At 35.4% G+C, this 20,237-nt stretch overlaps 1 protein-coding gene across 3 annotated transcripts in view; it reads left to right on the plus strand.

Moving 5' to 3' along the window:
* Nucleotides 1-20,237, plus strand: part of PARG (poly(ADP-ribose) glycohydrolase) — a 109,309-nt gene that overhangs the window by 74,876 nt on the left and 14,196 nt on the right. For all 3 annotated transcript variants that reach the window (XM_031460964.2, XM_010985309.3, XM_010985310.3), the window contains exons 13-16: nt 885-1,032; nt 8,933-9,011; nt 10,482-10,590; nt 19,119-19,224. In XM_031460964.2, the coding sequence (XP_031316824.1) occupies nt 885-1,032; nt 8,933-9,011; nt 10,482-10,590; nt 19,119-19,224 (442 nt within the window). The remainder of the gene's footprint in view (nt 1-884; nt 1,033-8,932; nt 9,012-10,481; nt 10,591-19,118; nt 19,225-20,237) is intronic.

Consider the following 20,237-nt stretch of genomic DNA (forward strand, 5'->3'; position numbering starts at 1 on the left):
CAAATCTTTAAGGACAAGTCCTTGATTGCCATATTATATGAGAAAGGTACAGGCTGTCTACCTTGGAGATATCACAGGTTTGGTTCCAGATCATTGCAGTAAAGCTAGTCACACGAATTTTTCGGTTTCTTGGTGCATATAAAAGTTATATTTACACTATACTGTAGTCTTTTAAGTGTTCAATAGCATTATGTCTAAAAAAAGTACATACCTTAATTAAAAAGTACTTTATTGCTAAAAAATGCCAACCATCATCTCAGCCTTTAGCAAGTTGTAATCTTTTTGCTTGTGGAAGATTTGAAATATTGCAAGGATTACCAAAATGTGACACAGAGGCACCAAATGAGCAAATGCCATTGGAAAAATGGCCCCCGTAGCCTTGCTGGATGCAGGGTTGCCATAAACCTTTAATATGTAAAAAACACAATATTTGTGAAGTGCAATAAAACAAACTGCAATAAATTGAAGTGTGCCTGTATAATTGTTTTAAAGTTGTATGAAGTACATAAATTGAAATTGAGTGGTGAATGATGGAGAAATGATCTTGAAACCTCTCCGGGTAAAACCTCCCTTGATTTGTGGCCCTTCAAGCACCAATAAGGTTTATAAACAAGAGTCCATATAATTACATTGAAGCTTTTGCCTAAAAGCTTTATTTTCCAGATTCCTTCTAAGATTTTGGAATCCAGAGAAATATTCAGAGATGTTAACTGCAGTGAGATGGAGAGTGCAGTCAACCACAATCTATTCTCCCTAGGAAGATTACTAATTTGGGGATTGATTTATATGGGAAAGGAAGATCAGGGTTTAGAGGGAGCACACTTCTTTATCGTATATGTGAGTATTTTAAATCATCATTTAATATGCCACATTTTCCCAAATAGGTGGATTTTGCAAACCGTTTTGTTGGAGGTGGTGTAACCAGTGCAGGACTTGTGCAAGAAGAAATCCGCTTTTTAATCAACCCTGAGTTGATTGTTTCACGGCTCTTCACTGAGGTCCTGGATCACAATGAATGTCTTATTATCACAGGTTAGTTTTGGGAAGTCTGGACAGTGGGGTAGTGTTCCCCACCTATGACTATCTATCATGAAGACTAGAGGCCACCCAGATAAATCTTTTCTCTACTATGGTTATTAGTCCCAGTATTTTTATTCATTAATTATGCTTAATTTTTAATTGTTACAATTTTATTTTCATAATCTTGAGTAAGACATTTTATCCCCATTTTTTCTTTCTTGGTAATTTTATCTGAGGAACAAGGGTGAAAACAATTCAATTACTGTCCAGTTTGAAGTTTTATGATATAGTACCCTTAAAAAGAAGAGTGATATGTCTTTGAGCATGTATCCTATTATTTTTCTCCTATTTTATTTCCAAAGTGATTTGTTGTACTTTAATATGAACACACTATATAAATATAAAAAACACAGTTATGGTGTTTGGAGAGAGTCGTACAATAGTGAGCTTTATAGAAGGGAAATAAATCATTAATCTTATGTTTATTCTAATTTCTAATTCTAAGAGAAAAAGTGTGACTATCTTAGTGTTTCTTCTTAAGTTAATATGAGAGGAGGAGAGAAGGAAACATAGTCAAATTTATACTTTAGGTCTGTTATTAAGATTTACATTTATTTTCTTTAAGTTTCTTTAGATTGTGATATCACTATGCTGCAGTATTTTCTTGTGTATAGGCTACAAACAAAATTAATGATTAACTCATAGCTCATAAGAAGCTCTTAATCAGCCATTGTAGGTAAGTTAAACCTTTTATTTGGGTACCTAAAGAACATTCCCACATAAAAGCCATAATTGGCCATGAAACACTGATACTTTTTCTTTCTGCAAAAGAGAATTTATTTCCTCTTTGAATCTACTGCCACTTTGAGATTAGTGTAGGAGACTAAACATTCAACTGGATTGGAAAATTTGGTTGATTGTTACTCTTAAAAGTTACAATAGGACAAAAACCATCCCCTATTAGTTATATCAAGTGTATAACTCAACAAATTTATCTCTAAAGAGATACATGACAGAACTAAGACTGAGGTCTAATCTGAAAGCCACACTCTTTGCCTCAGATACATTTGTGGGCAGGTTTCAGGAGAGTATCTAAATTTTGTCCCTTATGTTTTACTTTCAAGAATCCCTCTTTGTCTTTCAATTCTTCGATTATGGTATGTGTAGGTATGGATCTCTTTGACTTTATCCTATTTGGGTTCATTGAGCATCTTGAATATTTAGACATGTTTGGTAAGTTTTGGGCATTATTTTTTCAAGTATTCTTTCCCATCCCTATCCTCCTCTCTGTTTCTGGGACTTCTGTTATGCATATGTTGGCACATTTGGTGATGTCCCATTGGTCTCTGAAGCTCTGTTCATTTTCCTTGTTTCATCATTCTTTTTGTTTCTCAGACTGGATAATTTCAATTGCTCTGTCTTCAAGTTCACTAATTCTTTCTTCTGCCTTCTCTAATCTGCTTTTTAATCCCTCCAGTGAAATTTTCATTGCAGTTATACTTTTCAACTCCAGAATTTCTGTTTAGTTCTTTTTAAAAATAATTTGAAAATAATTTCTATCTCTTTATATTCTCTATTTATGATGCATTATTCTCATACTTTCATGTAGTTCTTTAGACATAATTTCCTTTAGTTTTTTGGACTTATTTAAAACAACTGATTTAAAGTCTGTTTAGTCCAACATCAAGGCACCTCAGGGACAGTTACTAATGACTACTTTTTCCCCCTGAGTATGGGCCCTACTTTCTTGTTTCTCTGCATGTCTCAGGTTTTCTTGGAAACACACATTTTAAATGTGGCAACTTTTGAAATTAGATTTTCTTCTTTCCCCAGAGTTTGTTTTTGTTGCTGTTTGTTGTTTGTTTAGTGACTTTCCTGATCTAATACTGTAAAGTCTGTTTTCTTTTTTATGTGTGGCCACTAACGTCTCTGCTTGGTTAGGCTGGCGGTCAGCTAATGATTGGACAGAGATTTCCTTAAATGCTTAGAACCAATAAGTCACTCAGTCCTTGCCAAAGGTATATGTTGGGGCTCACCTTCAACACTCCACCAGGCACTTCCTTCCTGCTTGCACAGAGCTTCAAGATCAGACAGAGGGAAGAGTTTAGGACATTCTCAGGCCTTTCTGGAGCATGTGCACAGCAATGGGCATGTGTGTAGACTTCCAGATTCCTGAGGATACTTAGAACTTTTTGATGTCCCTTAAAAGGACATCTCATTCCTCAGCTTTTCCTCTGAAGCCTTTTGGTTAGCCTGTTTACCCCGACTGAAATCTACTGCTTCAGGCAGTTACACTGTTAAATAATTGACTATAGTTGTTTTCAACAAACAACCCTGGGAATTAGACTTTTCCCACTGGACAAAGTCCAAGTCTGGTCAAATAAAGACAGCATTCTGAGTGAGGTCTTCCAGGGACCCACCGGACAGGTCAAATGATGACAGTTCTCTGAGAATGGGGTTTTGAATGGAGCTTAAACTTTCTTCTGCCCCCTCTGGTGGTACCAGGCTGCTGGTTTTCAGTATGGTTACAGGCTACTGGCTTTTAAGCCTACTGCAGAGCTTTGGAAAGTGGAATACGAATAGGGCAAGTTAAAGCACCACATCACTGTTTTTAGCCAATATTCAGCCAATTTTTCTTTAATTAACACTCAGACTGCTGCAAGCCTTTGGTTAATTCCCACAGTTCAGAAAAAGATGATTCTCACAAGTTTTGCCAGCGTTCCCATTTTTGTGGAGAAGAGAATTCTCCAAGGCTCTTACTCTGTCATTTTTGCTGTTGTGTCCTTATCTTTTATAAGTACTTGTGGGTAAAAGGGCTTTCAACAAGTTATTTCACATCTTTTAGATATTCTGTATTATTTCTTATAATATTCTTGTGATTCTGCTATTTTGGTGAGGTAAGGCAAAAAATAACAATTGTTAATTGAGTTTATGTAGGAACTTAAGAATGAAACTTTGGCAAAGGAGCCTCTTTTTTGATAGAAATGCAGCTATTTGAAGTTAATAACTTGAAGATTTCATCCAGAATTCTGAGGTTGTGATCCAGACTGTACTGAAATAGGAAGATAAAACTATTTTATTCTCAGCATTTTCTTAGTGCACATATTGGTAATCTATCTGCATTTGCTGTTTATTATGTATGCAGAAAGAAAAGATAGATAGAAATTACTAGGGGAGAAAGGAGTATAAGGAATTACAGAACAAAAAAAATTAAATGGTCAGAAGTCCATTGTTGGGCATATGAATATTAAGCATATTGATCTCATACTGTTTTAGAGAACAATGAAGGTCTGGAATGTGACTGTCTCCAGCATTTGGGTGTATTGAATAATACTTTAGAAGATTCTTAATTTATAGCAGTTAAGCTAGGTTTGAATTGAAGACATAACAAAATATCCCATCAATTTTTAAGATGAATTTACATCCTTGAAATAAAAAAGTTAGTAGAATGCTGGACATTTAAACTCAAAGCTAATTTGTTTCATTTGCTTCATTTCTGTTGTACTAGGGAAGTAGTCTCTTGTCACCTCCCATTAATGTTTCTGTAAATAAAAGATGTAATTTCCCTGGGAATAATAAAAGGAAAGCATTAGAATTTTTTTTCATTTTCAAGGAGGGTTTGTCCCCAGTCTAAAAGGATCATCACTGCAGTTATAGTTGGTCTCTATCTTACCTGCAGCCATTGTGAAATAGATGGAGAGTTGCAGATCCATGACTCACCTTCACTTTTGTAATTACCTCAGGCTAAGGACACCCGGGGTGACTTTAACTCAGCATTTTTTCCCCATATCCACTTAACTCTATTTTAGTGCCTCCTAATTAATATCTGTGATGTGATGTTCCCTTAATGGAAATGGCCATTTCATCATCTATTTGATGTTGGATTTCTGCCATCTCCCTTCTTAGGAGACTCTTAACCATGCACTGCAATCTGCCTGATCAATTCCATTCCTTCAATGATTCATCCAGGCTCAATGAGCTAATGGCTGTGACTGTGCTGCCTGAATCTGTAGAAGAGTTTGAGAAATTGGAAATAAATTAAATTTATCATCATTGTAGGGCATCTGGTTGGTATCAGACTTTTAAATGAATATGAAACAGGTCATACAAACAGGCAAATACTTTTATCCAGACAGTGTTAATCCTTCTATTTGCTGCTACCCTCCCTGGAGCAGTCGTGAGTTAAAACCTTTCAGTAAGTACAGATAGAGGGAAAGAATTAAAACTCCAGTCTTCCCTTTTTTTTATCCCCTTTGTGTTCCTCTACAACATCCAGTAAATAGCTTCAGTACCAAAAGGTGTTACTGTGGTTCTGGGATATTGTTTTGTTGTTTCTGTGTGGTAAGAACATAAAGCAGATGCCTACACATGAAACTACTGAGTGGAATGTTGGTACATTTAATATAAAACCTGCCCTCCAGTGAATCAAATCATCCCAGACACCCCAGGTCCTTATATCTTTTGTGAGTGTCAGCAGAACTGATAGAAAGGACAAAAATGGACACCATTGCTTATAGTGCTGGTACTTTTTAGAGTAACAACTCTAGAGGTGCCCATCACTACCATAACAGCCCAGTGCTAACTAAATGACACCAGCTCATTGGGAAAGATCCAAATTCAGTTGGAGTTTGGCCTTTCTTAATTTTTATACTCATGGGAGTGAAAAGCAAGAGTGTTCTTTCTGCTGCATAATCACCACTTTTTTAATGATACTAATAAAAGCAGGGTAGATGGTTTTTGTATAAATCTTCTTTCCAAGGGCACAGCCCATTAGTAAGTAGCATTTTTTAAATCTCCACATATTCTTTGCTATGGTCATCATAAACTTTCATTGCTAGTAAAAGAAAATAAGAATTTTTCTTACTACTAAATCTAAGAACTCATAAAGTTGTCATGAACTCTTGAAAAGATTTTCATGGGTTCCTTAGAGTTTTTAACTTAAGTGTAAGTTTGTCTTTGAGCATGAAGTCTTATAGGCTATCCAGAGAACTGTCACAAAGGTCATTCAGTCTTCTGTCTCTTTGCTGTCATCACTGTTTACCTTAGCATTTTCATAAAAGTTTATCGATACATTTGAATTTAAAACAAGCTAAGAGCATTGATTTTTTTTTCAGAACAACATAATTTTGAAAGATGTCTACTTAGAAATTTCAGGATTTAATTCATTTAGACTAAGGAAAAGCATCTGTATGTGTGCGTTTTTGATTTCCCAGACCTAAAGGAAATAAATCTAACTTTGTTTCTCTTAGGAAAGAAGACTGAAACCATTCTAACTTGAAATGGAAATTTGATCATTGATAGTTTATATTGTTCAACCACTTTCTTTTCAAAAGACAGAAAGCTGTTTGTTTTCATAGTTAAGAGATCAGAGTAGGCAGTATTATTATTATTATTATTATTATTATTATTATTATTATTATTATTATTATTATTATTATTATTATTATTATTATTATGACTTTTAATATTGGGGAAAATGAGGCTTGTCCACTGCAGGGCAGAAAACAAAAGAACAAGATTGTTCCTGGCTGTCTTTATTCCTATTCAGACCAGTAGACAAGGTTTCTTTTAAACCTCATGTAAATGGATTCAAATATCTTTGGTTTCTCTAACCCCTTACAAAGTTAATTCTGATGACACCAATACTAACTGCTTTATGGTGTTGAAGAACTTTTAACTCTTTTTATTTGGGTTCCAATTTGGATTTCTTTTATGTTCTTTTTCTTGTCTGATTGCTGTGGCTAAGACTGCTAATGTTATGTTGAATAGAAGTAGTGAGAGTGGGCATTCTTGTCTTGTTCCTATCTTAGAGGAAACGCTTTTTGCTTTTCAGCATTGAGTATGACATTGACTGTGGATTTGTCATATATGGCCTTTATTATGTTGAAGTATGTTCCCTCTGTACTCTCTTTGTTGAGTTTCTATCAAGTGGATGTTGAATTTTATCAAAAGCTGAACCTTATTGAGATGATTATATTCTCTTTATTCTTCAGTTTGTTAGTGTGGTTTATCACATTGATTGATTTGCAGATATTGAACCATCCTTGCATGCTTGGGATAAATTTCACTAGATTGTGGTGTGTGATCCTTTTTATGTTGAATTTGTTTTGCTAAAATTTTGTTGAGGATTTTTTAAATCTGTGTTCATCAGTGGTATTGGCCTGTAGCTTTCCCTTTTTTGTAATATCTTTGTCTGATTTTGGTATCAGGTTGATGCTGGCCATATAGAATGAGTTTGGAAGTGTTCCTTCCTTTTCATTTTTTTGGAATAATTTGAGAAGGATAGGTGTTAACTCTTCAAATGTTATTCAAAATCACCTGTGAAGCCACCTGGTCATGGACTTTTGTTTATTAGAAGTTTTAAAAATTATTATTACTGATTCAATTTCACTATGGTAATGGGTTTATTTGTTATTTTCCGTTTCTTCCTGATTCTGTTTTTGGGAGTTGTATATTTCTGAGAATTTATCCATTTCTTCTGTGTTGTCCATTTTATTGGCGTATAATTGTTCCTAGTAATCACTTGTCCTTCGGATTTTTGTGGTGGTGGTTATAACTTCTCTGTCCTTGCTGATTTTATCAATTTGAAGCCTCTATCATTTTATTCCCTTAGTGTGTCCAATTAAAAGTTTTTCAGTTTTGTTTATCTTCTGAAAGAACCAGCTCTTTAGTTTTGGTGATCTTTTCTATTTTTTTTTTTTAGTCTGTATTTCATTTATTTATGCTCTGATCTTTATTATTTTCTTTACTTCTATTAATTTTGGGTTTTATTTATTCTTTTTCTAGTTCCTTTATATGTAAGGTCAGATTGTTTATTTGATGTTTTTCTTGTTTCCTGAGGTAGGCTTGTATTGCTATAAACTGTCCTCTTAGAAGTGCTTTTGCTGTGTGCCACAGATTTTGGAGGGTGTGTTTCCATTTTCATTTGTCTCCAGGCATTTTTAGATTTCCTCTTTGATTTCTTTAGTGATCTACTCATTGTTTAGTACCATGTTGCATAGACTCCATGTGTTTGGTTTTTTTGAAGTTTTCTCTTTCTTGTGGTTGATTTCTAGTTTCATACTCTTGTGGTCAGAAAAACTGCTTGATATGATTTTAATCATCTTAAATTTATTGAGATTTGTTTTGTGGTCCAACGCATGATCTATTCTGGTGAATATTCTATGTGCACTTGAAAAGAATGTGTCTTCTGTTGGTTTGGGGTGAATTGTTCTGTGTATTTCTGTTTAATTGGATCTAATAAGGCAGCTTTTAATTTTACTGTTTCTTTCTCATAAAGCCAAGTAATTATGAGTTGACCATAGAAATTGGAATGAGCTTATTTAGTTAAAGAGTAGAACACTTTTGACACCATCCCTTTTGATATGTCCAAGTCCAATGAACTAGAAATCTATGTTATGTGCCAAGCGTGGTACATATTCTCATCAGATGAATGTTAATTATGCTTTTTTCCCTCCCTTGTCTTCTCATGCATAAATCTCCTGGCTTTACAGAGCCCTTTGAAGTACCGTACCTATTGATTTGCAAATCCTAGATTTAATTTTAATGACACTTAGGGAATGTTTTTATGTAAAATTTCTTTTCTCAACAATACTTATTAAATGTTACCATCAGATTACTGACATTGAAGACAGTGGACTTCTATAAAACACAGTCTTTATGCATTCCTCACAAAATAAAACAAATGAATATGACAGAGCCTGTTTTTCTTTTTTGATTGGGACATTCATTCACTGTATGGTAAACACTGCAATGGTTTTTGGAGGCATCATTTTTTTCTTTATGGGAAATAATAACAAGTCATTAAGACCAGTGGGGTTGTTCGTTTGTTTATTATCAAAGACCCTTTAGAAGGTACAGTTTTTAAGAAAAGTTTTTCTGAAAAATAATAGTGGCAGATTATTTGTTTCAGGTACTGAACAGTACAGTGAATACACAGGCTATGCTGAAACATATCGTTGGGCCCGGAGCCATGAAGATAGGAGTGAAAGGTGAGTTCATTTCCTTCTTTAGTACATGGCCAGAAGCTCAGGAATGTGGGCTTGACCCAGTACATTCTGTCTCCCATCTACTCTCATTTTAGAAATTGAATTTTCTTTTTAAATTCAATAGTACAGGTTCATTAGTAGTTAAAACAGTATTACCATGTCCATATACCAAAGGGAAGAACAGAGAAATAAAAGCCATATGTCTAAACCAAGAACAAGAAAGGCACAGCTCTCTTCATGTATCTCAGCTGCTAATTGTAAGCAGTCAGTGGTGGTTAACTTCCCAGGCCAAACTTAATTTAGAATAGATTCTAATTAGAGCTTAAAGCCTTTAAACAGCTTATTTATTTATCTTTAACTCTTCTGTGAGTTTAGGTAAGCGGGGCAAACGTATGTTGGGGCAGTTTACCTAATGAGACGACACAGTCGACAGCAGAACGTATGGTGAATTTGTTGCTGCTGTCTCCTGTTTCTTATTAGAATATATTTTACACTGTAACATTTTTACTTCCCCACTAATTTGGTTTACCAGAGGTAAATTTTTACAGAAAAATATATATGTTTGTCTGTGTGTGTGTTTTAATGCAAAAGACCCATTGTGGCAGAAAAAATCAGCTATTTCCTGTGTAGACATACAGACTTCTTCTTTGTAATATCTCAAGTCCAGTCCCTAGTCTCTTTCCCTCTGGTTTGGTTAAAATACGTGGTTGCAACAATTATCTGTGTTGATGTTGAATTCCTGATAATTGTTTACAGACTAGCATGAAGGTTTCTATTGCTATTCTTTAGTGTGAAAAGTTGGCTGACATACTAATATTTGCACATTTATAAAAAAGATGAAATATTTGGAATTTTACATTTCCAAAATGATTTCATCCAGTCCTTCTGGTTTCCATGAAGTATTATTATCCACTTCCATTTCTTTCCCTTTTTAAAAATAGTTATGCACAGTCAGCAGTTGAGCATCGTAGGTAGAATTTTGTACTGATTTTATTACACAGTTTTTACAGCAGTTGACTTCTTGGGATTAGTTCTTGGACAGTATATGGTGATGTTACTCATTGGCTTAGAGCAGGTCTTTCAAAACAAAGGAGTGAGCTCTTGTCAAGATACAAATGCAGTGTCTTTATTATTAGAGGAAACAAAGAACTAAATTCCTTTTGTTTGCTCCACAAGTGTTTTAACCTCAGAGACTCACTGTAAATGATATATGTTTACAATATGTTCTATTTGCTGTCTTAGATAATTTTTCACTTTACTGTTTAAAGACTGGCAGACCATGGTATGTGTTGCCTTGGAATCTAAAAATAAAATGGTGTTTTCTGCCCTCCTGATTTGCTGAGACATATAGCACCTGGTTGGTTGGTTTGTTTTTAATATTTTAACCCTCCCAGAGAAACGTGAGTCTGTGAGGGTTTTATTTTGTAAGTGCCTTTCCCCATTCCTCATCTTCCCCCATCCGTCCTGCCCCAGGGACGACTGGCAGCGGCGCGGCACTGAGATCGTCGCCATCGACGCCCTTCACTTCAGACGCTACCTCGACCAGTTTGTGCCTGAGAAAATCAGACGCGAGCTTAACAAGGCCAGTAACCTTATTTCGTAGTTCATCTGGCAGCTGTCATCTATTTACTGCCATTTTATTAATGCTGGAATTAATGCTTTCTGGTAATTCTTGCAGTGTCAGTATGTCTGCCCAACAGCTCTCCTGATTTAATGGGTCTGTCAGCTTGTACAAGATGTACTTTCCATTTCGTAATTGTTTGATTACTGATGCCAGATAGGCTGTTGCTTGATATTAAGCCCCACACATGCATTTATCTCATCAAGTACTTTCAGCTGCTTTGGAACATTAGCGCGGTAAAACCCTATAGAAATGAATGAACCCTGAAAGTTTTTTTTTCAGACCTGCCCAATGACATTTTCTCTACAAGGTTTGCTATCATGAGTAAAACCAATAACCCATAAAAGTCAAGTCAGTGTTGTTCTATTAAAGGTAAGATTCACATATAAATTATTTATTTATTTGATAATTTGACATATTTATGATGGAATCTGTGGTTTTCTGTGCTGCTTCGTTCTGTCTCCTATAATCATTTTCTTTTTTTTTAAATTGTATTACAAAAATATAAAAATGAGCCAGACCTATTGTGAGTTCAAATTTTTGCTACTGTTAACCGTAATAAACTGTCATACAATGGGGTGCTGATTCTGTTCTCTAGATAAATAGGGCTTTACCAAAACAGGTGGTATTTTCCTTAGTTCTTCCAGTTGCTCTCATAGCTGAAAAGAGTGACCCAGCTCTGAAAACCATTGTTTAACTCCCATGAGTAGGATTTGGTTATGAAATTGATTAATAATATAATGAGGTTTGTGGTTTTTCATGGCTACCCCTGAGCCAATCCCCACATAGACTTTTGATAATGACAGCAGACTGTGTGTATCATTGCAAGGGGATTGGGAGTGCCCTGGGATAGGCATGTGTGGCATTCAGTATCTCATCTTCACATCTTCCCCCTCGGTCTTACCACAGGGACAGTCTCTCTGTGGTGCTCTGCTTATCCCAGCCTTTCATATTGTTAGTAAAATAACCAAATAATCCAGAAAGGCCTTTGCTACACTTCAAACTTAGCAGATGTTTCAAATATAATTACATTTATTACCTTATATCTTAATGTACTTGAGAATCTAACTGTTGAACATGTTTTTTATATATATATAATTTATTAGGTTATTTTAATGTTTAGAATTCTTAAAGGAATCTCATAAAAAGTTTGAAGAGTAAATGCACTATTTTCCAAAGTGAAACATACACACAGATACCATTTTTTAAAACAAGGAATTCCTCAGAAAAGCTGTCCCAAATGTTCTTTGATATACCAATAGTTATAATTTCTCTCTTGAACCTGACTCGTGATTCTGAGAAATATCTTTTATCGTATTAGATTCTTTTGAAGTGTGAGCCTGCTTTCACTGTTCCAAACCCTTGCCTTAAAGCTGTTATCTCCAAACACATGATGTTTTTATTGTTTTTACTGCTTATCAAGTAGAATAAGATTTATCTTTAGCTTTTCATCAGATGTTACTTATTAAACGTGTATGTGAATCTGTCACGTGGTCATTGATAATAGAAGACATTAGCATAAGCAGTAGGTGCTCCTCACCTCACACATTCATTTGTTGAAGCCCCAGCCCTAGTAGGTCAGAATGTATAAGGGATGTGATCACAGTGGGGCCTAATCCAATCTAACTAGCACCCTTAGAAGAAGAGGAGATTAAGGCATACCAAAAAACACCAGTGGTGCATGCTCACAGAGAAGAGATTGTGTGAGGGCATAACATGAAGGTGACCATCTGCAAGCCAAGGAGAGAGGTCTCAAAAGAAACCAAGCATGCTGACACCTTGATCTTGGACTTCTAGTCTCCAAAACTGTGAGAAAATTTATGTCTGTTGTTTAAGTCACCCAGTCTGTGATATTTTGTTATGGCAGAGAAATGTTTGAAAAGTATGGAGAGAAGTGTATGAAAACGAAATGTATTTAACCATTATCATACATTAATGCACACTGAAAGGTCCCTTTTTTCTTAATGGATAACATCTATTTTATCACAAATACTTTCCTGTAGGAGCTAGATCATTCACTTTTAGAAATTATCTACAAATATGATCTTTTTAAAAGATAACCCGGGACATAAATAAATCTTTTCTTTTTAAGTTCCCCATGACCAATTAATGTTCTCTACCTTTCCTTGTACTAACCTTCAGTTTCCCATGCTCAAAGACACCAGAAATGTTAAAGTTTTGGTAATTTTTAAGTTCTTGGTAACACCAAGAAATTTGTGAAGTCTTGGTATATGTGAATAGGTTAAGTTAGTTGTAAGTATTACCAACACTGAAAAACATTTATTTCTACAATGTAGTATCCTTATGAGACACGCTTTATAGAAAAAGAATGAATCCTTAGGTAACTTGGCAACAGGTTGGAAGTTTTATTTCATTCAAGTTAGTCGGTGCCTAGCCCAGTTTTTTAAGATTAACTTTTTAGATATACATTATTGCAAATCACTAAGAATGTTACAAATTTATGGATATTTCCTAAATATTCTTCAAGTGCTAAATAAAGCCCAGTAAGTCCAGTGTCAGTTCCAAAGTGTAGAATAGAAGGAATGATATGAAGCAGATAGATTGATTTTTAATGTATAGTAATAGAGTTCTCTATTTGTTTTCAACCTGCCATGATTTATGTCAGTATGCAATTAAGTCAAATTTATATTTCATTAAAGATTCTTTTCAGTCAAATGCAGGTAGAAATTTTTTTAAATTATACAGTTAACAATAGTAAAATAATTGCCGACAAACAATTTCTTATTATATGCTTGGCATTCTACTTAGCACTTTAAATGTGATGTCTGATTTAATCCAGCCACTCAGGCAGGTATAAATACTGTACTTACCTCCAATTTAGAGACAGTGAACTGAACCCCAGGAAGTTGAATAACTTGCCCCAGGTCACACAGACAGTGGCAAAGCCAGGCCTTGAATCTAAATTCCCTTGCCTTCAAATTACTTTTTAAAAATGTAGCTCCTCCTACATGTATTTATATATTTATAGAGATTACTGTAACTAGATCTGTCTTTCTAGACTTCTCACCTGTTTCAGCCTTAAATCATTTAGACTCTTCCCTGCATTTGGTTGACAAATCATCTGCTATGAGCACATATGCCTGGGTTTCCTCTTCTCTCTCAGTCATAATCCAGTTGAATGAACGAGCAAGCTCCCAGTTGAATGCTTTTCTGTTTGATATTACTTTTTCAAGGAAATTTGAGGATTCTCCCTCCCCCAACCGATTTGTTAAATTGTCATAAGATAAGGAAATGCCACAGGTGTAAAGTGGCCTGTCAACACACGGGCTGATACTGAGAAAGCACCTCGTTCAGGGCCTGGCACTTGGGAACGCAGCTGATAAACGACGTTCCTTCATTCACTACTGGATTCTAAAACATTTGCTCTTCTAACTCTTTCATTGAAAAAGAAGAAAGCACTAAATGATTTTGTTAAGTGCCATTGACATCTTAATGAGAAAACTAATCCAAATGACTTTCGGCCTTCTAAATTAAAGCATTTCATCATTTGTCAGTTACACTTACCTATTAAAATAGAGTTATGAATTTCAGTATAAGCAACAGGGAGTTTTACATAAATTGACAGCACACCTTGGAGAGAATATTAAATTAAATCTTTTCTATCTCACGGTGTCTCGTAATCTTAGGTTTAAAACAAAGTCTATATGAAATCACTTTGGAGAGGGCTTGCACCATACTACTTCTTTTTGTATGCCAGAGAGAAAGTAAGCAGGAATAGAAAAAGGCCATTTTTCCAAATGAAGCAATGGAGCATAAGACCCGTTTTCGCCACCAGAATACAAGGTGGATCTCTGAACTCTGGGGGCCTGCTCTCTACTTGTAGGCATTACTCGCCAGATAATAATTGAAATGGCAATCCCACAAAGTGCCTTATTACCTCCAGAAACAATCAGCTCCAACCAGGCTCCACCTATCCTGTTGGACCCACATCGTGACCTTCAGGTAGTGTTGGTTTTTAAAAGGAAGAATCAGTCTCCTTTTACCTAAGCAATGTTGAATCCTGTGAAAGATCAGCTGGGTGACATTCTAGAGGAGAATTATCTTTGGGTTGGAAAGATTTATGACTCCAGCTTGCAAAAGTGGCAGATAGCTCAGTAAGGGAAGAAAGAAATCATCTGTGAAAAGTTGTGTTTAGCCATGTTAGACTCAATCAGGTAAGGTTAAGTAACGAATATATTTCATGGAGTCTTCTGGATCAGAAATGTAGCAAAGTGAAGAGACCAACCACCCAAACAGAAAATCGCCACCACTGACCTTTTTAAAAATTGATTTATTGATTTTTTTTGTTATTACCACCAAATTTGGAAAGGGGGTTGTTACTAAACCATAGCTTGATGAACAACCAACCAGTACTTGCTGATTATTTCTAAGGAGTTCAACATCTGATCATTAATAATCTTTTCTTGAAGCATGTGTCACTTTACTTTTCCAGAATATTAGTTCAAAATGTATCATTTTTAGTGGTTTTCTCTTAATGTTTCTCAATATATAGAATCAGAAGAACCATAGAAATACCTAATCTAATCTTTGATTTCACACATGTGGAAACTAAGGTCAGCCTAGTGCTTTCATTTTACATTGCATCTTTAAAAAGCAAAATCCATTTACTAATGTTACAATTTTTTTAAAGACAAAAAAAATCCATAATTTTACCTTTCAAATAATTGTTTTCTTTACCCATTAGTATTTAGTATATAAATGTATTCAAAAGTTACTTATAATATTGTCTTTACCTATACAATTTAACCACATACTGTAAGCTTTTTTCATACTTTCTAATAATGTTAATATGGTTAAAGGCCATAAAATTGGTTGGATTGGTATAATATGACTTAGTTTCTGTTTTTGAACTAATAGGTGGTCCCAGGTTTTTCTCTATCATATATAATGTAGTAAACATCTTTGTATCATTGTTGTTTAATCAAATAAAAGAAATTTACAAAAGAAGAAATTTATAAAATTGTTGTTACTGAACCTAAGGATAATTTTAAGACTCTCCATTAATATTATTTTATTCTCTTCCAAAAGATTCGTAAGGAACTTTTTATGTTATGCTTCTTTTTAAGAAATCACAATATGCTAAAACACCAGAAAATCATTATCAGTACCAACTATTTATTCATTTAAGCTAGATAAATATGATAGATTGATTTCATATAAACAACTCTCTAGGAACAATAATTGTTAAATTATTAATACAGCAAACAGTATAATGTATTTACATTATAATGAAGGACATAGTTTAGTTCTGTCTTCTTGGGCCTGCTAAAGTTGACGTGGAAACCTGAGTTCTTAAGTGTGTGTGCTCATGCACATGTGTGCCTGCATTTTTATGACTAGACTGTCCCCCTGAATACCATCTACTTCCTGGGCCCAGTTCTGGGCCTGTGGTTTCTACAACTATTTTCTTTGTTTCTTTTTTTCATTTTCTTGGCTTCCTTCCTGCATCTCCCTCTTTACCACTTCCGGGCTGGGCTGTAGTTTTTAACTCTAGATACTGGTATTTTCCTCCTGCCTCTTGCCTCTCACGGCTCCCCTTTGCAACCTTCAGGACTCCAAATTACCTTTACCTCCCCCCTCTTGGGCTTTCCTTCCCATCAAAACTCATTCTGAGATATGAATGTTTATTGGCATCTTCTACTTACTCTCCTATGTTAAGAATGCTGCTGCTTTTTCCCTCTAGTTATTCATTAGTAAAAATAAATAGCTCTGTCATTGGTGAATGTCAGGTCAGGATGTGACTAGAGTTTAAGATGGGATCTTTCATTGCTTCTGCTCTGTTTAATCTTCTCAAGTGCTCTGGCTCTGGGTGGGGAGAAATTTGTTGCCAGTGTGGAGCTCTTGAGAACTCCGAGTACTTTTCCCTATGAAGTAAGAATCTGGCAACTCTTTTGAGGTCTCTGTCCTTAGCTGATCTTTGTTCTTTACCAAAGAAGCTCATTTACTACCCTGATTAGCGGCCCTGTCCTGGTCTTTAGCATTTGAGGGACCCCTCTCCTTACTGAGAGAAGCATGGCTTGTCCCTCTGAAGGAGACTCAAAAGGAGCTTGCTGCTTCTCTTTTTATTTCTGACCTTGTAAATGCTTGATATTAATGGAATAAAAGAATTTTGTAACAGTAGCCAAGATATGGAAGCAACCCATGTGCCCTGCCCATCAACAGACAAATGAATAATATATATACAATGAAATATTACTCAGCCATAAAAAAGGATGAAATCCTGCCATTTGCTGCAACATGGATGGACCTAGAGTATATTATGCTTAGTGAAGTAAAGGCAAGAACAGAGACAAATACTGTATGGTATCACTTATATGTGGAATCAAATGATATACAAATGAATGTATATGCAAAACAGAAACAGACTCACAGATACAGAAAACAAACTAGTGGTTACCAAAGGGAAGAGGGAAGGGGGAGGGGCAAATTAGGGGTATGGGATTAAGAGATACAAACAACTATGTATAAAATGGATAAGCAACAGGAATATATTGTATAGATCACAGGGAATTATAGTCATTATCTTCTAATCACTTTTAATGGAGTATAATCTGTAAAAATACTGAATCACTATGCTGTACACCTGAAACTAATATAGTATTGTATATCAGCTATACTTCAATTTAAAAAAAGAATTTTATATTTAATCATTGCAGTTATTCTTTATACCTAATTACTATGTCAATACTTTATATCACTTAATTTCTGTCTGATTACCTTTTTAAAGTTTTATTTGATTTTATTTGATCAAAACACAAAATGCAAGTTAATTTCAGTTTTACAGTTTGTTTTTGTTATGGTCATTTTTCAAGATAGATTTTTTTTCATAAAATTGGTTAATAGTTTGTAAAATTGGTTAGATTTTGCTTCTAATAATCTAAATATTTCAAATTTTCTGTTGTTAGGGCTTTAGTTTGGCTAAGCTATTTTTGCTCATTCAAGTTAGCCCAGATGTGTAGAGGTAGCAATATGAAAGAGACTAAAACCTTTCTGATGGTATAAAAACAGCGACAACACAAAATAGGAGGCTAAGAAATCTTCCTCTTCATTTGGCATGTTTGGAGAATTTGACAGGAAGCCAAGTGGCAAAGTTATGTCTGTTCTGACAGGAAGTCTGTTCTCTGTGTTATTGGCATAAAGGCAGAGACTCTGTATCTTTTAAGAACCTGCTCAGAAAATTTGAGCTCTTTGATAGTTTTGACCTGAAAGAGATTTTCAGAAGCTCTGTGCATCTGATTATACAGGTAATTTGTGAGTTCTCGTGTAAGCTCTGTACCACAGCATTGAATAATGGTCTAGTACCAACTTATAATTAATATCTGTCAGGATTTATAGCCAGGGAGCGGGGGTGAAAGGAATAGCCTTGTTAATCCATCCAGACAGTGTGTAAAATAAATTTTTATACCTTTGTAGAAACTTCAGAGTGCAATTTACTATATTTCTATGTGTGGGTTTCATAGAAGCATCTTTCTTAATCTTTGGTTTTTCTCTGGGAACATTTGTCATAGATCATTCTTTTTATTTTCTTTACTATTATACATAAGCTATATTTTAAGCTTTGTTTGGTACTTGAGAACACCCAGGGGAGATTTGCTTTGTTATTATATTAAGCCTCTTAATATAGTCTGATAGTTTCAGAAAACTAAGAACCCTTAGGAGGCAGAAAGACCAACTAGTCTGAGAACAAAGAAATGGAAAACAGAAACTCTGGGGCCTTAAACTGCAGTCTTCTCATATACAAAATGAGCTGTTCACTTAATTAATACTTAGCCAGCATCCTAGGGATGTACTGTACTTTTCTCAAGTTACTGGCAAATTTTAAAATATTCTAGCTTAAAACAGAGCTGTGAAACTAGAGGATTTTGGAGCTGGAAGGGATCTTAAAGGTTACTCTGTAACCAGGTATATAGTTGCTTGCTCATTTTATATAGAGTTGCTTAAAGTATTTCAGTGGCAGGAAGCACATTTAAAAGGTATTCACAGTTACTCATCTAGTCCCAGTAACTCAGAGAGAGTGCTGAGGAAGCATAATAGTAATAACTCTTTACCTTAATGGAAACAATGGTAATTAAACCCCTTCAAATAAAAGTGTCTTAAAATGCTTCTTTCTTTCCTTTAGTCCCTTGTAGTTTGTGATTGGGATCTTACCAGTTCTTGAAATACCTCTGATACTTCCATTTGTATTTGTTTGAACTGGAAAAAGAAACTGAGTCTTGTATTGGTTTAAGTGCTTTGCTTTGCCCAGCATCAAAGCAAATATATATTAGACTTAATCATTTCTTATTCTCTTCAGTGTATAATCCCAGGATTTTCTCTTTTTCCCTGTACTTTGGCCCCTAGGGAAAAAAGAGGAGAGAGAGAGAGAGAGATAACATCAGCTGATAATGGATACTGATCCCAGTACATCAGTCAGAAATGCTGTTACTGTCTAGTCACTCACATGCTTTGGTATTTCTTTCATCCTGTAGGCTTACTGTGGATTTCTTCGTCCTGGAGTTTCTTCAGAAAATCTTTCTGCAGTGGCCACGGGAAACTGGGGCTGTGGTGCCTTTGGGGGAGATGCTAGATTAAAAGGTGAGTGAATCAGTTGTTATAAGAAGCATAGCAGTATTTTGACTAGGGAGAGGAGTTAGTCCTTCAAACTGGATTTCTAATGTTCTGTCATAATAAGAGACCACAAAAATCTAAAAGAAGAGGAAAAGAATATTTCACACCATCTTATTTTTAGGAATTCATATTTTTATTTACTGTTTTTCTGCAGAGGTAATGTATCTCTTTGATCTACCAGACCCTCAGTATTTAGTTGAACAGAAAGAGGTAAGAGCCCAAAATGACTGAAGTTTCAAACCAAAGTACCCACTCAAGCACATTCCTTCACAGAAGTGATTTTTATGGTCAGAGCTAGTTGGTTGACTGACTCATTCATTCACCAGACTTACGGGGCATTCGCCAAGCTCTTGGCACTGTGGTAGGCTCTGAGAGTACACAGGTGAATAAGGTGTGGCCCCTGCTTTGGAATTCATAGTCTGGCATATGAGAAAGAGGCATGGACAGATGCCGCACATAGTAATGAGTGCTTTGGGGTGCATGATGTGTGGGATTATAGCTTGGGAGGCTGCATGAATGGCACCAATAAGGAGGCATTTGAGTACTCAATAAGAATAAATATCTCTTGCATTTTATTGTTTATGGTAGAAAAATCAGAAACCTGATCAACAAAGCTGTTGGCCATTTACCGTATTATGACATTTGCTTTACTCTCAAGAGTGTCAGTTATAGAAAATAATACTGTATTACTACTTAGGATGGTTGCTATTCTGTGTCAACCCAGCTGGCCTGACACAAGTTGGGTGAGCTCAGTACAATCCCGATGCCAGCTCCCTGGGTTTTAGGGCAGCCCCCACGGGTTAAAGGCACAACCCGCCACAAGACTGCCCCTACTTCAGACTGTAGCTGCAGGTCTGGGGTGGGAGTGTCCCCCAGGCCACTTGCACCTCTTATCAACCAGCTACCAATCTTGGAAGGTTTCCAGAACCCCCTTCAGGTTTGATAATTCATTAGAATGACTCACAGAACCTAGGAAGGTG

Source organism: Camelus dromedarius, chromosome 8 (assembly GCF_036321535.1).
Source record: "Camelus dromedarius isolate mCamDro1 chromosome 8, mCamDro1.pat, whole genome shotgun sequence".
In the NCBI taxonomy this organism is placed as follows: domain Eukaryota; kingdom Metazoa; phylum Chordata; class Mammalia; order Artiodactyla; family Camelidae; genus Camelus; species Camelus dromedarius.